Source organism: Stegostoma tigrinum, chromosome 8 (assembly GCF_030684315.1).
Source record: "Stegostoma tigrinum isolate sSteTig4 chromosome 8, sSteTig4.hap1, whole genome shotgun sequence".
In the NCBI taxonomy this organism is placed as follows: domain Eukaryota; kingdom Metazoa; phylum Chordata; class Chondrichthyes; order Orectolobiformes; family Stegostomatidae; genus Stegostoma; species Stegostoma tigrinum.
In genome coordinates this window covers 92752835-92771709 of record NC_081361.1, presented here as the reverse complement: position 1 = coordinate 92771709, position 18875 = coordinate 92752835, and the positions used below count along the sequence as shown (strand labels likewise).

The following is an 18875-nucleotide window of genomic DNA, read 5'->3' as shown; positions in this document are numbered from 1 at the left end:
AAGAATCAGAGGGTCAGATAGGGAGAGCCTTTTTCCTAGGATGGTGACGGCGAGCACGAGGGGGCATAGCTTTAAATTGAGGGGTGAAAGATATAGGACAGATGTCAGAGGTAGTTTCTTTACTCAGAGAGTAGTAAGGGAATGGAACGCTTTGCCTGCAACGGTAGTAGATTCGCCAACTTTAAGTACATTTAAGTCGTCATTGGACAAGCATATGGATGTACATGGAATAGTGTAGGTTAGATGGGCTTGAGATCGGTATGACAGGTCGGCACAACATCGAGGGCCGAAGGGCCTGTACTGTGCTGTAATGTTCTATGTTAATATCCTAAGAAATGGAATGAAAACCATTGCCTAACATCACTGGACATTACAATAACAAAAACAGGCAAGACACTGGATGTCACGTGTTAACTTTGTTCATGTATTTCTCATTTTAACAAAATAAAAGCACTATTGTTCAGACAGTTCATTTTATCAGACAATGAACAAAAACAATTTTTATTTTAATAAATACTGTTAGTTTTGTTTGATCCACTTCTGTTGCTGTTTTTGAGAAGCTACAAATAAGATTGCAAGTTAGCCAATACGCTGAAGGTGCTCCAATGCAGTTAATTATAATCAGTCCAAAAAGTTACCTCCTCTTCCAACAAGGTAATCAGTCACATGACACCAGGTTGTAGTCCAACAGGTTTATTTGAAATCACAAGTTTTCGGAGCACTGCAGGGCTCCAACCTGCTGTCATGTGACCTCTGACCTTGTCGACCCCAGTCCAACACTGGCACTTCGACATCATGGCTAGCCTCTTTCAACAGATCTGTAACAAAAAGTACATCATTCTAATGCTGATACTCAGTGATCTTTGGAAATACCATCCAAATTTGGATGGAGAAGAAAAAAAAAATCAGTTATAACACTGGATACTTTTCACAGTTCAAGTGGGTATCACATCAAGATTTTACATGCCCACCAATTCACACAACAGAACCTCAGTGGAGTTCAGAATAAGAATAAACCAATTGATAGTGCATAGACACAGACAGTCAAATTGCATGACGTTGGACTTCTTAAAAGTTTGTGCGATATTTATGAATGTGTGCTAATGTGGTGAAAACACACTTTTTGGTGAACATTGCAAAGTGCAATCTGAACCCAGGCTATTTCTACTTTGAACTAGACATCAAGTGCAAACTTCAACACAGCCTCTGAGCATCAGTTTCCCTTTTTGCCAAGAATATGAATTGCCATTTGTTGGGTAGTGTTTTATATTTACATAAGAAAAAAGAAACAATTCGCTAAATAAAAAATGTACAAAATATCAACGACTGCCCTGAGAGGCTATGGTAAAAAGCTTCGGCCTCTGCGTTAAGAGCCACGCAAAAGGTTATTGCTGTTTGAGAGACCTCCCAAAACATGCATTGATACTTTATCCCAGAACACGCACATGGCCCAAGCACAACACTGCAAAGCAGTTAGTTCATTATGTACAGTGGAGTGACCCTTCTGCTGAAATCCAGTCCTCACATTTAGGATGTGGGTAAATGTCGCTTCAGCACTTCTTTGGACGATGTGGAAATAAAGTCTGGGAAAATGACTTCAAATTCCACAATCAGGTCACCTCGGCGGTCTGGGTTTTTAGGGAATGGTAATCCTCTGCCGCTTATCCTCTTCCTCGACCCTGGTTTGATCACATCCTGAGTTGTTAGTGGGATTGATCTGCCTTCCATGGTTGGTACATGTACCACACAACCACACAAAGCCTGGAAATGACAAAAGGGAAATCTAATTAGTTGAAAAAAAATACTAATGGTGATCTGATGCTGTTACTTTATCTTTTTGATTGATCTTCCCTGGGAGCGGTAGCTCCATGCCAGACCTCATGCATATGCCCGGCCTTCGTAATAAACCCATATGGTGATGTTACTGACACAGTAATCCTGACACTCAGGTTAGTGCGATAACAAGGTGTTGAGCTGGATGAACACAGCTGGCCAAGCAGCATCAGAGGAGCAGGAAGGCTGATGTTTCGGGCCTAGACCCTTCATCAGAAATTTCTGAAGGAGGGTCTAGGCCCAAGACGTCAACCTTCCTGCTCCTCTGATGCTGCTTAACCGTCCAGCTCTACACCTTGTTACACAGATTCTCCAGCATCTGCAGTTCTTACTAACCCAGTTTAGTGCCCGAGGTTCAAATACCAACACCACATTAGAAGTAGCTCCAAACTCACGCAATATTGTTTATCCTTAACTGCCCACTATAAAGCCTCAAAATAAACTTTCCAAACCTTCCAATCTTTGCCAACTGGGAGGACAAGGGCAGCAGATGCACAGGAAAACCAGTTCCTCCCCAAGACACATGCCACCCTGACTTGGAATGAAAACACCTCACCATTCTCTCACTGTGAATGCTTCAAATTTTACACAAAGCAAGATCCCAGAAAGAACAATGAGATGAACGAATGACTGATAAACCTGTTGGGGGTTGATTGAGCATGCTGGCTTAAATACATTAGGAAAACTGACACCCTTTTAAGGATATTACCATGATCAAAAGCCTCAGTGTCACGACACATCCAAAAGACAGCACCTTTGACAGTGCAGCACTCCTTCAGTACTGCAGTGTGTCAGGCTTGGCTCAGCCTTCTAGATGAGATGAGAATTTTAACATTGTGAATAGAATAATAAAAAAAGGAAAGGAAGGAGGTAATTACTTGGAGAAACCCAGTCGGCTTCATAAACACACATCTGAACAAGGTACAATACTGCAGTGAATCAAAAGGCAGAACTATAGGAGCAAAAGTTGGCTATTCAGCCTCTGGAGCCTGCTTCACCATTCCAGATTATGGCTGATCATCTCCCTCAATATCATTTTCCTGTGCGAGCTCCACACCTTGAGTGTCATTGGTATCAAAAATCCACCAATCAATCTCTGCCTTAAATATACTCAATGATTGAGCTTCCACAGCCCGCTGGTTTATGAATACGATCATCACAACAGTAATTCTTACAATGTTAATTTTGTAAAAGCAACTGGCATTAATGGAGCAATTGGGCATCAGGTGTTTTCAAGATGAATGGTACTAGGAACAACAGATAAAATTAAAGCCACAGCGGTTTTTAAAAAAAAAATCAGGTGCAGAGATTCTCCACTCTCACAATGTTTGAATTTTTTAATAATCGGCAGAGAATAGATGGTCAGCACGTACCAGGCACAGTCACTTAGCTCCTTCCTGAACAGGAGATTTACATGGCAACCAGATGGGACCCAGCCCATATAAAGTGGGAACAGCTGTACAAAACAGTTAGTGCCTGAAAGGGGCATCAGAAGATAAGCTCCAACCATTGGGATATAAAGAACTGTTCCTGGAAGGAGCTAATCAGAGTTCTCCTTCCACTACACCGTACTCTTAAACTGGCCATGACTGCCTCATCTTAGACAGTAACTAGCCAAGAAACATGTAATATACCTTTACTGTTTAACTAAGACAGAACCTGTCTCTTAAATAAGATTCACGTGAGCTTCCTTCTTCATACGGCATCAGTATTTTTAACTATTATCAGCAAGAGGGATGGTTGGCAGTGAATCTACCCAAGATATCTCAGGTGGTCTTTACAAATGTAGGCAGCACCAGCAAACAACACTTCCAGGTAACAACAAAAGGTTTCATTTCAATAGTGCCCTTAACAAAGCAAAATTTCCTAAGTATGTCACAAATGTCAAACAAAATTGGACAGTGAACCATTGGAGGAACTGATGAAAAATGGGACCAAAACGTGTTTGGTCAAAGCAGTAGACTTTAAGGTGCATTTTAAATAGGTGGTTAGGGGGGACAAAGAGAAAATCCCAGAGATACTGATCACCTATGTTTCAAAGATTCAAATACAAGAGACATCACGGCCTGATCCTGTTCTGCCTAAGTTGCACACGAGCACAACATTTAGTTGTGGTATGAGTGATTGAGCACACGGAATAATTACAAGGGGTCTGTGATTTCCCTTGCTGAGGCCAGGGATGCTCAGGCCAATATGGCACCTCAGCTAAGAATGGCAAGTTCAGTCAGTCATGGAATTGGAGCTTGGAAGCTTTCAACTGCAATAGCTCGGAATAGACATTTTGTGGGAACTTTTTGCCTTGTATTCATTAGGATAGTTCACTAGGAGACCAAATCAAGGAGATTTACGTGCATGAGAGGACAGTTGTGATTCGTTGGTACAGTCTTCACCATAAAGGAAGCACCTTTAATGCTGACTGATTGTAGACTTGATTTAAATTTTAAACCAAAACAAGTTGGCTCTGCATGCTCAAGACATTGGTTAGCAACATTCAAGTTGGAACAGGCACAGCTTCTAGTACACACAGTACAGTGCCAAATTGTGAGCCCAACAGATAATCCTACCTTGACTTGTCAGCATAATAATTCCTCACACATTCAGGACTATCCAGCAAATTGTAATGTCCAATTGCCAAATCACATCTTATATAGAGTAATATGTTGAGAGATTTGCAAATGCAGCTGATTGGGTACCGTCAGTGCCTTGCTTGTTGCAAACAGCTGAATGGACATGAGACCAGAGATAATGGGAACTGCAGATGCTGGAGAATCTGAGATAACAAGGTGTGGAGGTGGATGAACACAGCAGGCCAAGCAGCATCTTAGGATGCTTTTCTGATGAAGGGTCTAGGCCCGAAACATCAGCTTTTGTGCTCCTAAGATGCTGCTTGGCCTACTGTGTTCATCCAGCTCCACACGTTGTTAGCTGAATGGACATGTTGTTTGATATGATCCACCAGTCTCTGGGACATATGGCCCGCATACATGGCATTATAGTGGCACCACAAGTGACACACAATATTCCTCATTTGTGATAAGCATTTTAGCTTGTTGGCAACATCCTGTTAGTGGTGAATGTCATTCATGCCGCACAGACAGCTTAAAACAGCTCGCTTTACCCATTGTTCAAACGTTTGATGTAACTTACCCTTTCAGAATAATTGGGAGATAGACTGGGCACTTTTCAGGACCAAAAGGTGACTACCTTAGGGTCTTTTGAGAGTGTGCACAATCTACAGCAGGAAACGATTGGATCAGGATTGCCATTGTCCATCATGGACATTTTGACATGCTCAATATCCACATTAAGACTGCATGGGGAACAATTCGACACTATTTCTGAGGGTGTCAAAAAAGACTGATCTTATCACATCTGGAACTGTAGTTATGCCTTGTGTATGTGGTCAGTCATCAAGAGCCATCTGGCCAATTTCTCAGTTAGGATGTAGGGGAAAGGAAGCTCATTCGGCCACACTATTTCAAACGTGAATTTGAGTGTAGCATCAAGCCCATTCAAACTTGCAAAGGAAATTCTGACATGTAACTGCTGACTCAAATACAACAGATGTATCGCCTACATATCAGAAATATGCAAAGAGTTGGTGCCTAGGCATCATACCAACATATACATTTCTCATGGAACCCAACAAGGACACCTGCAGGGAGTGAGCCAAGTGGGGAAAACATGGCACTGCCACGGGCATATAAAGATGTTGCTGAAACTGAACTGCACATTTTGCTGAGTTCATTAGTTCAGTAAATACAAATTCATACAATGATGGTGGATCTAGATTCCTATGATACATTGCCGAGGTTGAGAGGTCTGTGGTTTTAATGTGTGGTACAATGCGAATTAGCTAACCATGTCAAATGAGCACAAGGATACTGCATTGTTATTGATATGCAAGTCCTTTGGTTTTCATAAAACGTGAAGGAATTCTTCAACAGAAAGCAAACAACTTGCTCAAGATTGATTATAGCAATTTGCCCAACCATAAAGCCAGTTCCTGTTTGCAGAGTCAGTCACAGATTAGGTGGAAAGGAGTATCAATTTTACTTGAAACTCTTAAAGGGATGGTTAGTTCCTTTGTCAAAAATATTTTAACCGCAAGTCAAAGATTTATGAGCAGAGTCTTTGCACATGTATTTCAAATGCAGAAATACATATCCTCACTTGATCAGTCAAGGATGTGAGTGCGGTCTGGCAGTTCTTTTTGTACTACATCAAAAGATCATACAATTTTTAAAAAAAATTGTATTTCACAGGATGTTGGTATTGCTAGCAAGACCAGCATTTACTGCTGGTCTCAAGACTTAGAATCAAAATGCTTATTGCACTGCAAGAAACATGACAAAGCAAACAGAATCATAGGACATACATAATAGGCTGAATAGCCTCAATCTCTGTAATATCTTCAAGAACCATCCAATTAGCTATATGATTCCCCCTTTACTTAAGCCCATACTTTGGAATTTTTCCCTCTCAAATATTTATGCAATTGCCTTTGCAAAGCCAGCCTTTTAGGCAGTACAATACAGATCATAACATCGAGTTGTGTATAATTAATTCTCATCTTCATTGCAGTACCTTTTCAAATTACTTCAAAGTCTGTACCGGCCGATTTCTGATCCTATCAGTAGAAACAGTTTTGCCCTATTTATTAATTTAAAACTTCTAACAATTTTAAACCCCATCAAAATCTATTCTTCACCTCTCTGCTGAAGAGAGAAGAATAAACCCAGCTTCTCCAGTTTGTCCAAATCCATCATCCCTGTTGTCATTTCTGTCAAGTTCTTCTGAATCCTTTCCAGGGTTTTAACATTCTTCCTAAAGCATGGTGCCCAGAATTGGACACAATATTCCAGCCGAGGCTCAAGCATTCATTTATACATGTTTTGGATAACTTACTTGATGTGGCATCTTTTTATATCGGTAACAATTCCACTGTGCCATTTCTGCTCAGACTCTTACCCCACAAGACAACTTTATGATGGAGTTATGTAATTCCCCAAGTTTTTCTGACACTGATCTTCATGGTGTTTCATCCTGCACCCAAATTTCCTCTGCCATCTTCTGAAGGCAATATTTCCCCCACACCATTTACAGAAACATTGTAAGCTTGTTTGTTTTAAGTTATCTTAATCTTACTGCATCTGGCTGGTAGAGGGAGTACTTTCTTGGCTTAGATATTGTCATGACGACAACGTGTGATCTTTCCTGGTCAATATTTACCCATAAACTGAGACTCATTAAAAACAAACAAGATTATCTGGTTAAATTAGCTAGCTAATTAGAACATACAAAAGAAATTTGGATAAGTACATGAATAGGAAAGATTTTAGAGGGATATGGGCCAGGAGCAGGCAGACCGGACTAGTTTAGTTTGGGATTAAGGTTGGCATGCGCTGGTTGGACCGAGGGGTCTGTTTCCAAGCTGCGAGACAATGACTATTTTGACCATGGGATCCTGCTGTGTGCCAATTGGCTGTCATGGTTCCTACATTATATTACAAGAATGACTACACTTGAACAGGTGCCTCAGTCAGAATATGCTATGGGACATCTGATAGTAGGTGCTGTAAAATATGCATGTTCCCTCAGGCATTCACCATTGTAAATTTGTAACTCTCATTGGTGATATAATTCCATTGCTCTATCTGATTGCATTGTCTGATGCTGACCTTTAAATTTTTCTTTCTTAACTTGAATGTTGGACAAATTTCATCTTGTACATTAATAGCATGAGAAAGCCTGGAAGTACGAAAAGGTCCTTTCAGCGTCAACCTTGTTTTCTTTTCTAGCACATACATTGTAACTTGAATTGTAAATGTAACCTCTTCCCTACATCTCAGGTTTCCAAATCAGAAAATCACATGAAGAATCATCCAGTATTTGACCAAGTCAGGCAAAAATTTCTGAACAAAGCACAAAATTGAGAAATTATTCCTTGTTTCCCTTTCTAAACAAGAAGATCATAATGTCTTGATTACTATTCCAGCTTGTTCAGCACAACTGGTCATATCCATCTCAGGATATTCTGGTCTGTATGACTCATTTATAGATGAGCTGTCAGAGGAGCCAGATATAAAACCAAGTCTGCTCTCAGAAGGGTTACAACTAATGGTGTGTATAACAAAAAAAATTTCCAAAAGTAAAATCAAGTTGCATTCATTATTTATAGCTCCCTAAAACTGTCCGCTTTTGCGACACTGAACATCACTCAGGAGATTTTTCAAATACAGGCCTTGGACTAACCAAGAGACGAATGTGATAATTATCAGCGTTCTAGTTTAGAGAGACAACCTATTAAAAGCTCACAGTGTTCTCCAGCTGGTTACGGAGGGGCAGGGGCACTTGTCGATGGTCAAGGCCTTGATCATATCCCATCAACAGGTTTTTATAAAAAGGCATTGGAATTGTTGACAGGAGCAACAAAAGCTTGCATTTACATTGAGTCTATCAACAATAAAAAAGGAACATAAAAGGTGTTTCACAGCAGCGTTCCGAAAAATACCTGACATCAATTAAATTGACAGGACACCAAAAGCTCGGTCATTGGTGAATTTTAAGAAGTCAAGAGATGGAGAGGTTTAAGCTCAAAGCAGCTTATGGCAGTGAAAACTGGAGAGTCAGAGACCAGAGATAATAGTATACAAAAAAAACACAAAAGTTAGCCCTTGTGGTGCAGCAATAATGTTCCTGTCTCGGACACAGGAGACCCAAATTCAAGGCCCACTGCCTTCAGAGACAAAGAACAACATCCATGAATAGGTTGACTAGAAAATATAAAATTCTGGAGGAACCAAATAATTTCAGCGTCAGGAGAGGGACCTCATTGTCGGGATAGAGGAAATAATTTCTTATTTTAACTGTGGTCTATCCAACAAACAGGAAACCTAAAACAAATTGAAACTTTGGAAAATGATCTATGAGTAAACATACCTCCCTCAGGCTGATGCGGGCATTGTAGACAATGTTCGATCCATCTCTCTTAAAGTGGGAGTGAGGCTTGTCTTTGAGTACAAAAACCACATCCGCAGGGATAGTGTTTGGTGTTTCATCCCCTTCTTTGGGGAATGTGATTTTGGTTCCCTCTTTCCAGCCCCTTTTAATTTCGATCGTCAATATCTTGTCCTCTATCCTGACGGTCCTACCATCCGGGTTTAGCCGCTTCCTGGAAATCTTCATCCTCTTGGTACAGCCATTATATATTTCCTCCAGGGACACCCGCAGCTCATGGATAATGGGCGGGTCTTGCCTGCGCCGTATCTCTCCCATCACTCCGCCACCATGCCTGTCCCTCGGGAAGCCATTCATGCTGAAGCCTCCAAACTGGGCAAAGGGGTCAGAGTCCACATCCATGCCTTCATCCTGGTGTCCGTTTGCCATCCTCCTGCTGAAGAACATCTCAAAAGGGTTGGCACCCCCAAAGAATGCTGCAAAGGTGGCATGAGGGTCTCCATGAAAGGTGTAGCGGAATGTTCCTCCCTGCTCATCAGCACCACCAGCTCCTCCTTTCAGCCCTGAACAAGGAAAAGAAAGCACATTTACCAATTCTGAAGAGTCACATCAGACTTGTAAACGTTGATGCTGTTTCTCTTTCCCACAGACAGTCAGACCTGCTGAATATTTCCAGCATTCTTTGTGTTTTTTAACAAGAATATACCACTATACTATATTGTGGCAATGACACATTTATAATACGACAAATCACACCTCTGACATCCTCACTAACAAGAGGAAGTCACCTTAGAGAGTCAATTGGAATTCTACTCATTGATCCATACAGGTTCAATGACAGAGGAGCATTTGGAGATACAGGAAAAAGTGGGATCCATGGGGCTGTAAGGCAGAGAAACCATGATCCAGCATGGAGCAAAATTGGTAGGAATAGTATAAGATGATTTGTTTTATCTTTATTCAAGGACAGTATTTGTCACCCATTTCCCAAATATCCTTGCATGATGTGGTTTGCTGGGTCATTTCAGAGTCAACCATGTTGCTATGGGCCTAGAGTCACACGTGTACCATACCTGGTAAGCTTGCTAGTTTCCTTGCCTAAAGGAAAATGTGAAACAGGTGGATTTTTACAAAAATCATTGAAGATCTTTTCATTTGAATTAGGTTTGACCAATTGTCGTGCTGGGATTTTTCACCCATGCCTCCCACACCCCCTCAAGAGCAATAACCTAGGTGTTTAGATTTCTGGTCCAGCCAAGCCAACATTGCACCACTGCCTCTCCCAAATTGGGATAAGGAAGAAAATAGCAGGGATGTGGCAATTAGGGGAAATGGGATTCCTTTCTGTAAGAGCTGCCCCATATTTGACTGTTGAACAGCCCCCTTCAGTCTTAAAGTGTTCAGCGGAGTGGAGCTGCAGATCGAAAATGTCAACTGAATGGCACAGCAGGCTCGAAGACCCCTGGGGGCCCACTCTGTGCTGTAGCTATTGAATATCCATCTCGTTCAAAGAAGCATTCTATTTAAAGTGCAGCACATTCAAAGAGACGCTCATCCAAGTGTTTTTGGATTCATGATTACAGTCACTCTCAGATTCTTAGTTGCTGACATCACATAGGCAGAGGAGGCCATTCAGCCCCTCGATCCTGGTCTATCGATCATTCACATTCGCCAGAAGTTGAGGGAATACCTGGACAGAAAACCTAGCCTGGGGGGGGGGGGGGGGGGGACTGCTTCAGAAAACGGCAGAGGTGAACCTTTCCTCATTCGACAGGGAAGTTCTATCAGGCCGCTGGACTGACAGCTTGGGGTGGGGCGTCCCGTTACAGATAAACCCCGAAAGAAGGAAATGGCAAATTGCGGGGGGGGTACGAGTTATGAGAAATGCAGCATTAGCTCATTGCTGTGAAGTCTTTCTCCCTTCAGTCTGGCGTCTCCCAGGCTTCTCACGCCCCCCCCCCCCCACAAACAGAAGGGTTTGTTTTGAATTTTCCTCTCTTTACACTCACCTTCCTCCCCAAACTGGTCATAAATCTCCCTCTTCTTGGGGTCGCTCAGGACCTCGTAGGCTTCAGCCACCTCCTTGAACTTATCCTCGGCGTTGGCGGATTTATTCTTGTCCGGGTGCCATCTCAGGGCTTGTTTCCGATAGGCTTTCTTGATGTCTTCGTCGGAAGCTCCTTTCTGCAAGCCCAGAATGCTGTAATAGTCCTTACCCATGCTGCACAGAACGCCCTGGGTGTCTTCCTCTCCACACAAGTCGGTGCAATACTAAAGCAGCAGCTCCCTGTCTCTCTCTCTCTCTCTCTCACTCACTCACTCACTCACTGCCTGCAGTGGCTTCTGTATAAAACCCACCCCCTCCCGGCTCCTGGGAAAAAGCCAGCTCCTTCCAGAACTTACAGCTACAACGTCATCTCCCCACTGACGCAAACTTTTCGACATTCCTTCCAAATTGCGTTTCTCCCCGGAACAAGTGCTTAAAAGGTCAAATTATGCTTCGCTGAATATTGTTTTGGCTGGGAAAGGGCCGGATGGAAGCTATGGGTGGCGCCGAGGCCAGTTCTGATTAGGATCCCCCGACAGGTTTTTCCTGCAGTGACCCTGGAGCAGTGGGAAACAACTGCTTTCCCCTCTCTGACATGTTCATCAGGTAGATATCTTTTCCAATCGACCCGTTCAGAGATGTTATTACACCCCCTCAGGAGCAAAATGGGACTTGAACCTGGGTCTCCTGGCTCAGAGGTTGGGGCACCACCATTGCATCAGAAGACCCCTACGCATTTGGATTGGTATTTTCCACTCACTCCATTAAAATGTTGTTACACGTCTCTGAGAACTAGGTGGGCCTTGAACTTGGGTCTCACAGGTAGGGACACTGCCACTGAAGATCAGCTTAGAGTGTCTCACTGCCGTTGAGTAGCACAATAAGAGTGCATAAACAAAAGACTTTGGGGGGAAAAAAGATTGCAGCCAAGCAGGAATTACAGTCATTTATCATTTATGCATTTGGACAGCAGTTCATGATCTTTGAAGGTGGATTGGACAATTATGGCCATGCATAAGATTCAGGGTCAGCATGATTGAGGTTGATGTAAATTTGGAGTAATTATGCCAATACAAAACTCAGAGTTTGTAATAATAAAATGTGAGGCTGGATGAACGCAGCATCTCAGGAGCACAAAAGCTGACGTTTCGGGCCTAGACCCTTCATCAGAGAGGGGGATGGGGTGAGGGTTCTGGAATAAATAGGGAGAGAGGGGGAGGCGGACTGAAGATGGAGAGAAAAGAAGATAGGTGGAGAGGAGATTTTACGTGGGGAGGTAGGGAGGGGATAGGTCAGTCCAGGGAAGACGGACAGGTCAAGGAGGTGGGATGAGGTTAGTAGGTAGGAGATGGACGTGCGGCTTGAGGTGGGAGGAAGGGATGGGTGAGAGGAAGAACAGGTTAGGGAGGCAGAGACAGGCTGGGCTGGTTTTGGGATGCAGTGAGTGGAGGGGAAGAGCTGGGCTGGTTGTGTGGTGCAGTGTGGGGAGGGGACGAACTGGGCTAGTTTCAGGATGCGGTGGGGGAAGGGGAGATTTTGAAGCTGGTGAAGTCCACATTGATATCATTGGGATGCAGGGTTCCCAAGCGGAATATGAGTTGCCGTTCCTGCAACCTTCGGGTGGCATCATTGTGGCACTGCAGGAGGCCCATGATGGACATGTCATCTAAAGAATGGGAGGGGGAGTGGAAATGGTTCGTGACTGGGAGGTGCAGTTGTTTATTGTGAACCGAGCGGAGGTGTTCTGCAAAGCGGTCCCCAAGCCTCCGCTTGGTTTCCCCAATGTAGAGGAGGTCACACCGGGTACAATGGATACAGTATACCACATTGGCAGATGTGCAGGTGAACCCCTGCTTAATATGGAAAGTCATCTTGGGGCCTGGGATAGGGGTGAAGGAGGAGGTGTGGGGACAAGTGTAGCATTTCCTGCGGTTGCAGGGGAAGGTGCCGGGTGTGGTGGGGTTGGAGGGCAGTGTGGAGCGAACAAGGGAGTCATGGAGAGAGTGGTCTCTCCGGAAAGCAGACATGGGTGGGGATGGAAAAATATCTTGGGTGGTGGGGTTGGATTGTAGATGGCGGAGGTGTCGAAGGATGATGTGTTGTATCCAGAGGTTGGTGGGGTGGTGTGTGAGAACGAGGGGGATCCTCTTCGGGCGGTTGTGGCGGGGCAGGGTGTGAGGGATGTGTTGCGGGAATTGCGGGAGACGTGGTCAAGGGCGTTCTCGACCACTGCGGGGGGAAAGTTGCGGTCCTTGAAGAACTTGGACATCTGGGATGTGCGGGAGTGGAATGCCTCATCGTGGGAGCAGATGCGGCGGAGGCGGAGGAACTGGGAATAGGAACCACAGTGGTTGAGAACGCCCTTGACCGCTTCTCCCGCAACACATCCCTCACACCCCACCCCCGCCACAACCACCCAAAGAGGATCCCCCTCGCTCTCACACACCACCCCACCAACCTCCGGATACAACGCATCATCCACCAATACTTACGCCATCTACAATCCGACCCCACCACCCAAGACATTTTTCCATCCCCACCCTTGTCTGCTTTCCGGAGAGACCACTCTCTCTGTGACTCCCTTGTTCGCTCCACACTGCCCTCCAACCCCACCACACCCGGCACCTTCCCCTGCAACCGCAGGAAATTCTACACTTGCCCCCACACCTCCTCCCTCACCCCTATCCCAGGCCCCAAGATGACTTTCCATATTAAGCAGAGATTCACCTGCACATCTGCCAATGTGGTATACTGTATCCATTGTAACTGGTGTGGCTTCCTCTACATTGGGGGGAAACCAAGCGGAGGCTTGGGGACCGCTTTGCAGAACACCTCCGCTCGGTTCGCAATAAACAACTGCACCTCCCAGTCACGAACCATTTCCACTCCCCCTCCCAGTCTTTAGATGACGTGTCCATCATGGGCCTCCTGCAGTGCCACAATGATGCCACCCAAATGTTGCAGGAACAGCAACTCATATTCTGCTTGGGAACCCTGCATCCCAATGGTATCAATGTGGACTTCACCAGCTTCAAAATCTCCCCTTCCCCCACTGCATCCCGAAACCAGCCCAGTTTGTCCCCTCCCCCCACTGCACCACACAACCAGTCCAGCTCTTCCCCTCCACCCACTGCACCACACAACCAGCCCAGCTCTTCCCCTCCACCCACTGCATCCCAAAACCAGCCCAGTCTGTCTCTGCCTCCCTAACCTGTTCTTCCTCTCACCCATCCCTTCCTCCCACCCCAAGCCGCACCTCCATCTCCTACCTACTAACCTCATCCCACCTCCTTGACCTGTCCGTCTTCCCTGGACTGACCTATCCCCACCCTACCTCCCTGCCTATACTCTCCTCTCCGCCTATCTTCTTTTCTCTCCATCTTCGGTCCGCCTCCCCCTCTCTCCCTATTTATTCGAGAACCCTCACTCCATCCCCCTCTTTAATGAAGGGTCTAGGCCTGAAACATCAGCTTTTGTGCTCCTGAGAAGCTGCTGGGCCTGCTGTGTTCATCCAGCCTCACATTTCGTTATCTGAGGTTGTAATCCAGCAGGTGGCGGCACAGCGAAGGGGTCTCATGGCTGACCACCAGGCCCATAGCCCATGACCGAACGCTTAACAGGAAGGAATGTAAAGTTGGACTTTTTCCTGCCTTCATATTCCATGTTTTGGTTTATTTGTCTGTTTAATATGGTGCCAGAGAGCGGCGACACTCTCCAACACTTCTCACTGTATTTTGTGACAAAATACACGTGGCAGTTAAATAAATCAAATAATCAATTACTCAATCAGTTGCAATTCATGGGTATCCCCTTATCTTTTAACAGTGACCCCCTCTAGCTCTGGATTCTCCCACAAGAGGAAGAATCCTTGCTACATGTACCCTGTCAAGACCACTGGGGATCTTAGACAACACAGTGTGGAGCTGGAAGAACACAGCAGGCCGGGCAGCAACAGAGGAGTAGGCCTGACCTGCTGTGTTCTTCCATTTCCATACTGTGTTGTCTCCGACTCCACCTGCAGTTCTTGCAATGTGTGGTCTTATGCATGTTCATCAAATTGCCTCTTACTCTTCTAAATGCCAATGGTTACAAGTCTAACTTGTCCAAACTTTCAATTTACAACTCAATTAGTAAGTAACATTTATGCTGCACAAGTGCCAGGCAATGATCATCTCCAACAAGAGAGAATCTAGCCATTGCCCCTTGAAGCTCAATGACACTCCCATTGCTGAATCTCCCACCATCATCCTGGGGTTAACATTGGGATTAAAATTGAATTGGACTAGCTATTTCAATATATCAGCTACAAGAACAGGTCAGAGGGTAGGAATCCTGCAGTGAATAACTCACATCCTGATGCCCAAAACCTGTCCCACATTTGCAATACTCTTCACTTGCCTAGATGGATGCGACACTAAAGATGCATCACATCATCCGGGACAAAGCATCCCAAATGATCAGCTTCACATTCACAAATATTTATTCTCTGCAACACCGATGCTCAGTACCAACAAAGCAGACCATCTAAAAGATGCACTGCGTAAAGGCTCCTCAGACAGCAAATTCCAAACGCAAGACCGCTATCATGTAGATGGACCAGTATAGCAGACAAATGAAAACCACCACTTGCAAGCCATGTACCATTGTGACTTGGAAATATATTGTTGTTCCTTCACCATCACTGTGTCAAAATCTTACAGCGGTCTCCCTAACAGCATTGTGGATGGCTCTACACCAAATGGACTGCAGTGGCTCAAGAAGGCAGCTCGCCACCACCTTCTCAAGGGCAATTAGGGATGCACAATAAATGCTGGCTCAGCCCAGTGATGCCTGAATTCCATCAGTGAATAATAAAAAACGATAACATTCAGTTAGCTTTCCACATTTCTTTTTGTGGCAGTGATTTTGAAACAGCCGCATTGAGTGTAGCTATAGATTTGATTCAAGCTTTTGATAGACATCGTTGAAAGAATATCAGCTCCATTAGTCCACAATGGTGTTTATGTTTCAGTTAAGCCTCTTACCATCTTTTCTTATCTATATATACCATACCTTCTCCCTCGTATGCTTATCTAGCTTCTTCAACATGTTTACACTAAATGTTTCAAACACTCTATATGGAACAGAGTTACAAATTCTCACTACTTTTTAGGTTAACTGCGCATTCAGTTTGTATACATCCCACGTGCTCCAGAACTAGTGCCAATGCCTCAGGTATTTGACAGCTTTCCTCCTGTATCATTTCTCCAGCCATATGTCCAATTGATCAGTTCTCTCATTCCAAAGTTCATTACCATATAGCACTGGGAGTAATCTTGAGATTGCAGCTCTGAAGATCCCACTTTTTAATTTGCTTCCTTTTGCCTAAAATCTGCTTTCAGGACCTCCTCCTTCTTTTGACACTATGCCGATATGAGCTACAATCCCTTGCTCTTCACCTTCCTTCAGAAAAGTATTTTTCTGTTACGGGACATGGCCATCACTGGCTGAGCAAATGCATGTTGCCTGTTCCTAGTTGTTCTTGAGAAGGTGGTGGTGAGCTGTCTTTTTGAACTGGTACAGTCACAATGCTCTTAGGAAGGGACTTCCAGAATTTTGACCCAGTGACATTGAAGGAATGGTGATCTACTTCCAAGTCAGGATGGTAAATGGCTTGGAGGGAATCTTGCAGGTAGTGGTGTTCCCATATATCCGCTGAGCTTGTCCTTTTTGATGTAAGTGGTCACGGGTTTGGAAGATGCTGTCTAAGGATTTTTAGTAAATTTCTGCAGTGCATCTTAGAAATGGTACGCAGTACTGCTAGTGAACTTAGATAGTGGAGAGAGTGGAAAGTTGTGGATGTGATGCCAACCAAAATATGCTGCTTTGTCCTGGATGATGTCAAACTTCATGAGTGTTATTGGGGGTGCGCTCATCAAGGCAAGTGGACAGTATTCTATCACACTCCTCACTTGTGCTTTGTAGATGGTGGACAGGCTTTGGGGAGTCAGGAGGTGAATAACTCAGTGCAGTATTCCTAGCCTCTGACTTGCTCTTGTAGCCACTGCATTTATTTGGAGAGTCCAGTTGAGTTTCTGATCAATGGTAAACCTCAAGATGTTGATGGCGAAAGATTCAGCAATATTAATATCATTGACTATCAAGGAGAGGTGATGGCCTTGTGGTATCATCATCGGATTGTTAATCCAGAGACCCAGCTAATGTTCTGGGGGCCCAGAACTGTATCCTGCCATGGCAAATGGTAGAATTTGAATTCAATAAAAATCAGGAATTAAGAGTCTATTAGTGACTATGAATGGATTGTCAGAAAAACCCATCTTGTTCACTAATGTTCTTCAGGGAAGGAAATTGCCTACATGTGACTCCAGACCCACACAGCAATGTGATTGACTTTTCACTGCCCTCTGGGCAATTAGGGGTGGAAAATAAATGCCAGTGTAGCCAACGACACCCTCAGCTTGTGAATTATTTCTTTTTAAATAAAAAATGTCTCCTACTGGAGATGATCACTGCCTGGTTTTTGTGTTGTTCAAATGTTACTTGCCCCTTGTCAGTCTAAGCAGGGAGGGCAACACAACATCCTGGGTTTACTGCAGCAGAACTGCCTGATTCCTGACAATGGAATACTCTATCACATAGGCTCTTCCAAATTGCTTCCTGCCCTCCCGTACAGCTAAGTCGCTCATATTCACTTCACAGACGTGGTTCTGGCTGCACTCCCCTGAACAACCAGACCCTCACTAGACTCTAAATGGGAAAACCATGAGCCAACAAGATAGACTTGGGGGACCTCTGTGACTTGTTAATCCTGCTCTCTTCTTGAGAAGCAATCACACAAACTTTTGTTCTATTTCCTCTGAGTCAAGTATGTCAATCCTGAGGTAAGGAGGCCTTCATTTTCGGGAGGAGAGCGAGAGAGAGACAGAGAGCACCAGGAGGCTGCTGGGAAGGTACGTTTTTCCCACTTTACAAAGCTTACCTCGAGCAGGAGCGGTCTTCATTTATTTGGGCAGCGGCTGAACCAGAGACGCTACACGTGTAGTGTCTCCCACTTGCCCTCCTCCTCTAACCAAAAAAAAAGACTCGGTGGTGTGTAGATAAGCTAAGGCTTTTTCTATTTCACGTTTCTTTACATATATTGTGTGATTGCCAATAACTTTTTTCGTTCCTTTTCCATTTATCTAAGTTAAGTTTAATAACGTCAGGAGATCTCACACCCGTGTTGTGCTCCTCTTGCTCAATGTGGGAGCTCAGGGACACGGCTGATGTCCCCGACTCCTTCATGTGCAGGAAGTGTGTCCAGCTTCAGCTCTTGTTAGACAGCATGACGGCTCTGGAGCTGCGGATGGACTCACTTTGGAGCATACGTGATGCTGAGGGCGTCATGGATAGCACGTTTAGCAAGTTGGTCACACCGCAGATTAGGATTGCTGAGGGAGAAAGGGAATGGGTGACCAAAAGACAGAGGAAGAGCAGGAAGGCAGTGCAGGTGTCCCCTGCAGACATGTCCCTCCAAGACAGGTGTTCCATTTTGGATACTGTTGGGGGTGATGGCTCACCAGGGGAAGGCAGCAGTAGCCAGGTTCATGGCACCATGGCTGGCTCTGCTGTACAGAAGGGCGGAAAAAAGAGTGGAAGGGCTATAGTCATTGGGGATTCAATTGTAAGGGGAGCAGATAGGCGGTTCTGTCATCAAAAATGAGACTTCCGAATGGTATGTTGCCTCCCAGGTGCACGGGTCAGGGATGTCTCATATCAGCTGCAGAACATTCTGAAGGGGGAGGGTGAACAGCCAGTTGTCGTGGTGCAAATAGGCACCAATGATATAGGCAGAAAACGGGATGCGGTCCTACAAGCAGAATTTAGGGAGATAGGAGCCAAGTTAAAAAGTAGGACCTCAAAAGGTAGTAATCTCAGGATTGGTACCAGTGCCACATGCTAGTCAGTGCAGAAATGAAAGAAAAGCCAAGATCACTGCGTGGCTTGAGAGGTGGTGCAGGAGGGAGGGGTTCAGATTTTCGGGACATTGGAACCG

At 44.7% G+C, this 18875-nt stretch overlaps 1 protein-coding gene across 1 annotated transcript; it reads right to left on the bottom strand.

Annotated features, from left to right (window-relative positions):
- Positions 1-403: 403 nt before the first annotated feature.
- dnajb4 (DnaJ heat shock protein family (Hsp40) member B4) lies at positions 404-11092 on the bottom strand. The gene is made up of 3 exons (XM_048539390.2): positions 10803-11092; positions 8776-9356; positions 404-1761 (listed from the first exon to the last, which is right to left on the bottom strand). Exons 1-3 carry the CDS (start codon positions 11011-11013, stop codon positions 1528-1530), a joined length of 1026 nt encoding a protein of 341 aa, XP_048395347.1. The 5' UTR covers positions 11014-11092; the 3' UTR covers positions 404-1527.
- Positions 11093-18875: the final 7783 nt, after the last annotated feature.